Source organism: Mustela putorius, unplaced genomic scaffold (assembly GCF_011764305.1).
Source record: "Mustela putorius furo isolate JIRA1106 unplaced genomic scaffold, ASM1176430v1.1 tig00003853_pilon_pilon_pilon, whole genome shotgun sequence".
In the NCBI taxonomy this organism is placed as follows: domain Eukaryota; kingdom Metazoa; phylum Chordata; class Mammalia; order Carnivora; family Mustelidae; genus Mustela; species Mustela putorius.
In genome coordinates this window covers 33,221,464-33,231,276 of record NW_025422005.1, presented here as the reverse complement: position 1 = coordinate 33,231,276, position 9,813 = coordinate 33,221,464, and the positions used below count along the sequence as shown (strand labels likewise).

Below are 9,813 nucleotides of genomic sequence, written 5' to 3'. Positions count from 1 at the left end.
CTACAGGAAGCTTTTTATATTGGTGAGAGGGACAACTCCTGTTACATCTCCTTGCTCCTGGATCTGTGCCTTCTCTTTCTCACCATAGAGTGACTACTGGTGTAAGTCATAAAGTGCATTCTATAAGATAACACTACAACCTTACAAAATGTTGTCCCCCAAATGGCATGATAATCGAAACTTAAATCAGTAATTCCACAATCCTCTTAGGCCCAGGAGTTTCTGAGTGTTTGGGCACAATGGGAGACCACTGAATTCTGTGAGTGAGTTGACTGTCACACTTTTTACACTTGATCTTAGCCAAAAGGCCAAGAAGCAATTGACTGTCACACTTTTTGAGATAAAGTGCATATCTTGTTCAGAGATGATACTGCATGGGTACTATGGCAATGGATAACACATGCCGTCAGACCATTAATGGTGAATCATAAGAGATGAGTGAGGTAGGAAACCTGAATATGCGTCTATCTCTGGGAGGACAGACTGCAGCCCCTTCGTGATGGAAAGTATCTAATGTAATTTATGTGTCACCAGGTAACTGGAAGCTCTCTCAAGGAATGGTGCCACATCAAAGGTTCAGCATCTGTCTCTGCTGCTGGAGTGTGGCAAACAGTAGTGACAGTGGCCATCTCAGCCTTGGTGAGGCTGACTTCATGCAGCTGAGTCCATACATAGTCTCTGTTATACTGCAATGGCTGGAGTAGCACTTGTGTGGGTCAGGAAAGAGGCTGACCAATCTACAGGTGGATCATCTAGTCTACCTGATTATTGAGAGACACTCCCCACAGTAGATGCTCAGTTTGCATATGTATATATCACACAATTATGTTCATATTCTGGGTCATGGAGAGGCACATACACATGACTTCCTCTAGAGCTCACATCATTAATCCTCCAATCTTCTTCTTTCCAAGTTTCTGGCCACCTTTCCATCCCGTTAGCAACTGCCCATGAAATAGTGTGTAGCTACACTGAGGGGCCTCTCTCATTCCCTGTAAAGTAGACAACCAGATATACCATCTAAAATTCTACTCATGGAAACAATTTTCTTTTACCATATTCAGTGCTGCCTTAAACTAGGCCTTTCCGTCCTCTGTTAAGTAGCTATAGGGCATTTCCAATGGGGCTGAGGGAGAGGCAGTAAAGTAGGAGCAAGAACCATGGGAGACTTGGTGAATACTTATGAAGCTCACCACCTAGATCTCAGATTGTATATAAAATTTTCATTTTAGAATAGAATTCTTCTGTGTGTGTCCAGTAGGATGATTCCATGGATATGATAACAGTTTATGATGGGCGATTTTGTTTGTCTTGTCATTTGATGACCCATAGTTAGGTTTTCAGTTTCTTCCAGAATATAGGAGCTATTAAAAAAAAAAAAAACCACACATTTTATTTTGAAGTAATTTACAATTCACAAGAAGTTGCAAAAAATAGTAAATTGAGCTCTCGGGTACCCTTGATCCAGCTGTCCCATAATAATGATATCTATGACTGTAGTACATTATCACATCCAGTAAACGGACATCAGCACAATGTTAATAACTAAACTATAGACATTATTAGAATTTCACCATTTATTACCTGTACTCATTTTGGGGGATATATGGTCTTAGGAATTTTATTAAATTCTTAGCTTCATATAACCACAATAAGGATACAAAACTGTTCCATTACCACAGAGAAATCTGGCACTGATGGTCACTGATCTGTTTTTCTGTCACTTTAATTTTGAAAATGTTACACAAATGGAATCATGAAGTCTGTAACTTTTTAAGTCTAATTATTTTTAAAACCCAGCCTGATGCCTTTGAGAGCCATCTAGATTGTTGCACATATCAGTAGTTTGATCCTTTATATTGCTGAGTAGTATTCTCTTGTACGGAGGTACCAGAGTTTATCCGTTCACCTGTTGAAGCACATTTGCATTGTTTTTAGTTCTGTGCTATTATGATTAAATTTGCTATGAATATTTGTGTAAAGTTAAAAATAGTAAGTTATTTTTCCCTAGAATAAATTCCCAGGAATGTGATTGCTGGAGTCATATGATATGTGTATGCTTATAACAATATTCTAACACAAACCACAATGACATACCATTACATACCTTCTGGGATGACTACAATTTTAAAAACTACATTAACAAGTACTGACTAGGGTGTAGAGAAATTGAAACTCTTACACATTGCTGGTAAGAATGCAAAATTGTACTGCTGCTTTGGGAAATAGTATGATAGTTCTTTAAAACGTTAAACATAGAGTTATCATAGGATGTGTCAATTCCACTCCTAGATGTATATCTAAGAGAAATGAAACATATATGTTTAACAAAAACTGGTATATGAATATTCCTAGCAGCATTATTCATAGTATCCAAAAAGTGGAATCAACTCAACTGTCTATCAACTGAATGGGTAGATAAAATGTGGCTTATCCATACAATGAAATCCTACTTTGCAATAAAAAGGGATGAACAGTTGATAAATGCTAAATGGATGATTCATGAAATTAATGAGAAAAACCAGTCATAAAAGTCTGTGTATTACACAGTTCCACTTATATAAAATATCTAGGACAAGCAAATCTATAGACAGAAAGTAAATTAAATTAGTAGTCATTGGACAGACCTAGGGATAAGAGCAGGGTGATAAGGAGTGATTGCTAATGGGTATAGAGTTTCTTTTGGGGGTGATGAAGATGTTTCTAAATTGCATTGTGGTGATAGTTACACAATCCTGTGTATATAAGAAAAACCACTGCATTAACATAGTTCAAGTATATGAGTTTTATGGTATGTAAATTATATCTCAATACAGCTATTTTTTTAAAAAAAGCATATACCTAACTGTTTTACAGAGATGCTGTACAGTTTTACATTCCCACTAGTTTTGTAGGAGAGATCCCTTTACTCTGCATCTTTTCCAGCACTGAGTGTGGTCAGTATATTTTATGTAAGTCAATATACCAGACTAAATAGTGTAATAGTGGAGTGACACCTCTCTGTAGCTGTAATTTGCATATGATTAATAGCTCGTGATGTTGGGGAGTGTTTGGGTGGCTCAGTCTGTTAAGTGTCTGCCCTTGGCTCAGTTCATGATCTCAGGGTCCTGGGATGGGCCCTGCACTCAGTAGGGAGTATGCTTCCCCCTTGCTCTCTGCCCCTCCCCCTGCTTGTGTTCTCTCTGTCTCTCTCAAATAAATAAAGAAAATCTTAAAAAAAAAAAAAAAAAAAAGCAAACCCTGGAATATGGCTGGTTGAAGAGATTTTTTTTTTTTCCTGCAATGCTCTAGCCATAGCATGGACTTAGGGAAAATTCTGGCTGACATGCAATCAGGATCTGGACTAATGTACCTGGTTGTGTAAAATGTGAATGTGTTTGAGTTGAAAACACAGACAAGGTAAGCTGCCCTGGTTAGTTGGTATGAATCAATGAGATTCACTTAAAATGACATGATTCCTGTATTGATTGGTTGACTTGAGCTAATTCTAGTGATGATAATGAGCACTGTAGCAGAACAGACCAAGATTAGGACTGAGTGGCAACCACCATTTTTAAACTTTGTAGGAAGTGATGAAGAGGTCTTTGCGTGGACATTTACAGCTCTGCAGGTATTTATTACAAAATGAGAGGGTGCCTGGGTGGCTCAGTGGGTTAGGCATAACCACTCTGGCTTAGGTCATAATCCCGGGATCCCAGGATGGAACCCTTTTTTGGGCTCCCTGCTCAGCGGGGAGTCTGCTTCTCCCTCTGACCCTCCTCCCTCTTGTGTTCTCTCTCTCTCTCTCTGCCACTGTCTCTCTCAAATAAATAAATAAAATCTTTATAAAAAATGAGAAAGACCGAAATTCCTGAGGTAGTCATTCCACTCAAAAGGATAGGTTAGAGTAAGCAAAAAGCAAGCAGGAGGGAAATCTATAAACAAAAGCGGAAATCAAAGTGTAGAAGGTTAATTAACAAAACCATCATCTGTTTCTTTGAAAATACAAATCAGGAGCTCCTGAGTGGCTCAGTGGGTGAAGCCTCTGCCTTCGGCTCAGGTCATGATTTCAGGGTCCTGGGATCAAGCCCCGCATTGGGCTCTCTGCTCAGCAGGGAGCCTGCTTCACCCTCTCTTTCTCTGCCTGCCTCTCTGCCTACTTGTGATCTCTGTCTGTCAAATAAATAAATAAAACCTTTAAAAAAAAAAGAAAATATAAATTAGATGCTCCTCTGGCAAAACTGTTCAAGGAATAAAGGGAGAAGAAAGGTACATTTTAAAAATTAAAAGGGGATACAGTGCTACATATACAGTATACTTAAAAAAACAACTTGATGCCAGTAAACTTGTAAACCTAGATAAAATAGACAGTTTTCAAGAAAAATGTTAAATTGCCAATGTTGACTGAAGCAGAAGTAGGAAATGGAAACAGGAATCACCAGAAGCTCTTTGGAGGAGGGGTGAGTTTGCCTGCCACGACTGCAGGCACAGTCAGACCTCTGTACAGAGAAATCTGAGATACTCTGGATGGGACTCGCTGAGGACGCTCTGTGGGGAAGCTTGTTCCAGAATGGAAGGGGTTTGTCCTGTTTAGAAAAAAAAAAAATGAGATGTCTGTGACAGTGCCAGAGACCCTATCCAGGCACACTCTGTGTCTTTGATCACTGGGACTTCCTGGGAGTCCATGATTCCATCCCTGCTGTGTGGATGTGAGGGAACGGGTCTATACAGTGGATGGGGTTGTTGAAAGCCACGACTTGCCAGATGACTGGACATATCGTGATTGGGGGTAGATTAAATTGGGGCAAGAGGGGAGCAAGAGAATGAGTTGAAAACACAGACAAGGTAAGCTGCCCTGGTTAGTTTATTAATTTGTTAATTTGAAAAGGTGGGGAGCTTGTGTGTGTGTGTGTGCACAAGCACGTGCATATGTGTATGTGTGTGTGTACAGATGTATGACTCAGTGGCCCTCTCTCCTATTCTAAGCGTTAATGTCTGACTTCAAGGGTGAAAATGTATTTATGACTGTTAATGGTGTGATCACAACATGCTGTTCCCCAGCTGTTTCTGGCCTTTATGCACCCAGTACCATGCTATGAGCATTCACATCATTAAATATTCTTATAAGATACATTTTCAGTGGCTGCATAGTACACCATTATGTGGCCATACCATATTTACCATATTTTATTTTTTATTATTTTTAAAATATTTTATTTATTTATTTAACAGACAGAGATCACACGTAGGCAGAGAAGCAGGCAGAGAGAGAGGGGGAAGCAGACTCCCTGCTGAGCAGAGAGCCCGATGTGGGACTCGATCCCAGGACCCTGAGATCACAACCTGAGCCGAAGGCAGCGGCTCAACCCACTGAGCCACCCAGGCACCCATATTTACCATATTTTAATCACTCATGCACAATTACAGAATGTTTTCAGTTGGTTCCAACTTTTTCCTATTTGACTAACAGAATGAAAATGATTGTGCTATGTTTCCCGCCCTTTTGATGTCTATTTCCTAAAATGTCCTGAAAGTAGAAGTAGAAAGTAGGAAGTTATGAGCATATTTAAGTTTCTTGCTACATAAAGCCAAACCACCTTACAAAAAAATGGATTCCTACTCCCATAAGCAACGTATGGAAGTGTGTGTTTCACAGTGTTCTAGCCACCTCTGACTCTCTTTAAAAACTCTGCACGTGGGGCACCTGGATGGCTCAGTCGTTAAGCGTCTGCCTTCAGCTCAGGTCAAGATCATGGGGTCCGGGGATCAAGCCCTGCATCAGGCTCCCTGCTCTGAGGGGAGCCACTACTCTCTTTCTCACTCCCCCTGCTTGTGTTCCCTCTCTTGCTGTGTCTCTCTTTGTCAAGGAAAGAAATAAAATTAAAAATTCCTTTCAAAGGCAAAAAAGTAATCTTATTATTTTCATTTGCATTTCTTTAGTGCCCACTGTGGTGGGATTTTCCCATATGTTTATTGATGATCTGAATGTCTTTTTTATGAACTGTTCAGATCTGTGCCAGTTTTATGGGGTGTTTGTGTTTTTCTTACCAATTTGTAAAAGCTCTTTCTATGTTATTATCCACATGCCTGTAAGTATATTGCAATGAAACACACTGTTTTGTTAACTGCCTTTTAATTTTGTTTTATTATTGATGCAGCATTCTGGTTCTTGTGTGGGTGCGTAGGGCAGTATCTTTGAGGACATCCCTTGGCACAGACCCTGGTCTCCTGTGGGGGGCATAGGCATCCATGTTGAATTTTTCTGGCTAACCCAGCTGATTATTATTATTATTATTTTTTGCAAGGAGTCTCATAGCAAATGTATATCAGCAAGTGACTGGGTAAGGACAACCCAAAGGGGTTGGCTGTTAGCTTGTGGAACGGGTCCCTAGAACCTCACGGAGATTACTTTGTTGGGTCCTGGAATTCCTACAGCAGCAAACAGTCAAAGCCTGTAAGTGTGTTTGATCCCAGGAACATAACCCTGAAGAAAGGTAAAACTTGGGGAAAAGCAATCTACATTTTTAAAAATTCTATGAGGAGTAAGCAGAGTTTTAGGGAAGGTCTCTCCAAGCAAGAGGGAGCAGAGCAGAAGCCACCCAGGGAGATTTTAACCTCTCTCTGGACTGCCTACATTTTGCATCTGGGGGAACATTTTGCCTACACGCCCCTGTCTAATTTTGCTCATCCTCAGGTGGACAGAATCGCTCTTCCTTGACATCACCCAACACAGGTTATAGTTTTCCAAAATGGACTTTATTAGGAACAAGGTGAAAAGGAAATTCAAAAGGTATAAAGATACAAAAGCACAAATCCAAATGGCCACAAACTGGTACCGTAAGATAATTGCAGTGTGCCCAATTTGTGGATGGGGAGAGAGGGGTTCACTTTCTCATTCTTGAGTTTCTCTCCCTAAGATTCTTCACTTCTTGGTTTTTGAGTTTTTACTACTTCCACTCCCTCCCTCCTTCCCCCCGCCCTTTACTGTCTAGGGTTCTAGTCACTTACAAAGCCTGGAAGAGGATCATGACTAATTCAAGGCTGACAGTTCCTCTGGAGAAATAAAATTTTTAAATTAAAACTAGTATCTGTTGAAAGCTATTGCCAGTCTCATACCAAACATGTTTTATATAGTATCTCATTTGATCATCACAACTTCCCTCTGAGGAAGAGATGTAAACCTTAGAATAAGTTAAATGACTTGCAAAATGTCACATATCTATTAATGTTCAAATCAAGTCTCTCATCCTACTCTGTCTGGCACTGAGGTCCCGCCTTTTGATCAGCATACTCTACCTTCACAATTTCCTCTGTCGCCAACCACATCACTAGAGATACTGCCATTGTCTGAGCACCCAGTTCCCTCCCAGCTGGGCCAGGGTGATGGTGTGATTTGATGGAGTTCAGTCTCCCAGATCTCATGGAAGAAGAGTCTTTGGTGGGGCTGTGGGTGTGAGTCCTGCTTTGTTTGTCTCCCAGGGTCTTCCACTTTAAAGCTTCACTCTGAGACCCCGCTCCGTCCCATCAGTTTGAGGAAAGCCTTTTTCACATCCTTGTTCCTCAGACTGTAGATGACAGGGTTGAGGAAGGCTGTGGCAATGTTATAAAAAAGGGCCATTTTCTTGCCATTGTTTGACAAGGAGTCAGAGCCAGGACTCATGTACATGATGATACACGGAACTGCAAACATGGTGACCACAGTGATGTGGGAAGCACAGGTGGAGAAGGCCTTGATCCGTCCCTGGGATGAGCGGATCTTCATGATGGTGGCAAAGATGTTGGCATAGACAATGACAATCAGGGTGAGGGGGACCACGATGACATTGAAGCCCGTGATGAAGTCCACCAAGTCATTGAGGGATGTGTCTGCACAGGCCAGCTTCAGGACGGCAGGGACCTCGCAAAAGTAGTGGTCAATTTCATTAGGGCCACAGTAGGGCAGGCGCACAGCAAAGAAGGTGTAGCACAGGCCACCCACCATGCCATAGGCTACACAGATGCCCACCAAGAGGAGGCACATCCGGGGGCTCATGACGACCTTGTACCGAAGAGGATGGCAGATGGCCACATACCTGTCCATGGACATGATGGAGAAGAGCCAGGACTCGGTGACCCCAAAGAGGAGGAAGATGTACATCTGGGCCACACACCTAGCAAAAGAGATGGCCCTCATCTTGCTGAGGATATGCACAAGCATCTGGGGCACAGTGGTAGTTGTGTAGCACATGTCCAGCATGGAGAGGACACTGATGAAAAAGTACATGGGTGTGTGGAGGCGGGAGTCCTGGTGGATAAGGGTGATGAGGAGGCTGTTGCTCACAAGGATGAGCAGGTAAAAGATGAGAAAGAAGGTGAAGAGCAGAGGGTTTGTCCTGGGGTTGGGGGCAAAGCCCAATAGAATGAATTCTGTCACAGTGGACTGGTTGAGTTCCTGCATTGCGATCTGCCTGTTTAAAGAGTTTTGAGGGTATGTAATTGATTGGGTGTCTATGCACAAGGGTATGTAAGGAATTTTCACACTTGTTTTATGTATGCTTCTTAAGAGGAAGTTTGGATTGGCAGATGGAAGCACCATGAGATATGTCCCCATAGTTGCTTGGGTGATATTGGGGTTGGGTTCAGGATTTAGTTGAGGGTCATGGTGATGAAAAGGGTGAATGCCAAATCAGGGAGGTGCTGTATGCTATGCTTTGCTCTGGCCTCTAGGTATATTTTTCCTTTTTCTGACCCATCCTTGCTATTCTATTATTCCCACCATTTTCTATTTTCTCTTGGAAGTATAGAGGTTGCAAATTCTTGGTTTCAGATTAGGATTAGGGAAAGACAACTCATTATTTGGGTTAAGGTTTACCTTTTTTAAAAAATCACAGTTAGGATTAGGACTAAGGTTAGAATGCAGGGTTAAAGTCAATGCTAGGCAGAATAAAAATTAGAGTTAATATTTAAGATTTAGCTTTTTCCTGTGAATGAGCTTTTTCTTTAGTGTTCATTAATTAGGTCATTCATCCAACAAATTCTTACCAAATGCTTACTCGTTGTCTTCCAAAATGTGAGGGATATTTTATAGTCAAAGAAAATCATGGGTATAGTCCCATAAACAATTTTTCGAGTTAGCAAAAAAAACCAAAAAACCAAAAACAAAAAACGAATAACCCCAGCTCGTCAACTCTAGCACATCATGCAAAGAGGATATAATTTTAATGATGTGTATATTGTACAATTAATCTTCATTTATCATACCTTTTTAATGAGAAACCTTCAAAGACTCCCTCTTTCACACTGTCCATATGATGCCAATCAGTTGGTTTTGCTTTGTTGGAGGCCAGGAACATACTGAGGTTTAAAAATTTTCCCTATGGCTGGTCCACCTTTCATACTCATTGCCTTTCTGGTCTTATGATTCAGAAAGATTTATATTTTGTTCTGAGCATATTAAAAATTCTAGTGACTAGAGGAAACTATGCAGAAGTAAATCCACAAAACCCAGAGTTTTGTGAAAGGGAAATTCATGGAGAAGAGTTACAATTTGTCAGGAAGCATTTCCTAAACTCATGCACTCTGTCCAGGTGGTTACGCCAGCCTACCTCCTTAACCATTGCTGGCTTGTACACCCTTTGTTCCCATGGCTTTATAGATTGCTCTCAACTTTCTGCTTTGTTAACTCTCACAGAGACATTTAATATGGCATCTCCAAAATCTTTTGATATTGTAAAGAGTATCTCTTCCAAATGAAGAGCCAGTAGCATGCTTAAAACTATAGCATAGAGGTCACTTGGCTGTCCACAGGCCAAATATAACCCATAGATATATTTTGTATAGTTTTTAAAAATTAAA

The 9,813-nt window shown here is 40.9% G+C and overlaps 1 protein-coding gene across 1 annotated transcript; it reads right to left on the bottom strand.

The window, feature by feature from the left end:
* Nucleotides 1-7,426: 7,426 nt before the first annotated feature.
* On the bottom strand, nucleotides 7,427-8,416 carry LOC101689177 (olfactory receptor 2G3-like). Its single transcript, XM_004741539.2, has one exon. It carries the CDS (start codon nucleotides 8,414-8,416, stop codon nucleotides 7,478-7,480), a length of 939 nt encoding a protein of 312 aa, XP_004741596.1. The 3' UTR covers nucleotides 7,427-7,477.
* Nucleotides 8,417-9,813: the final 1,397 nt, after the last annotated feature.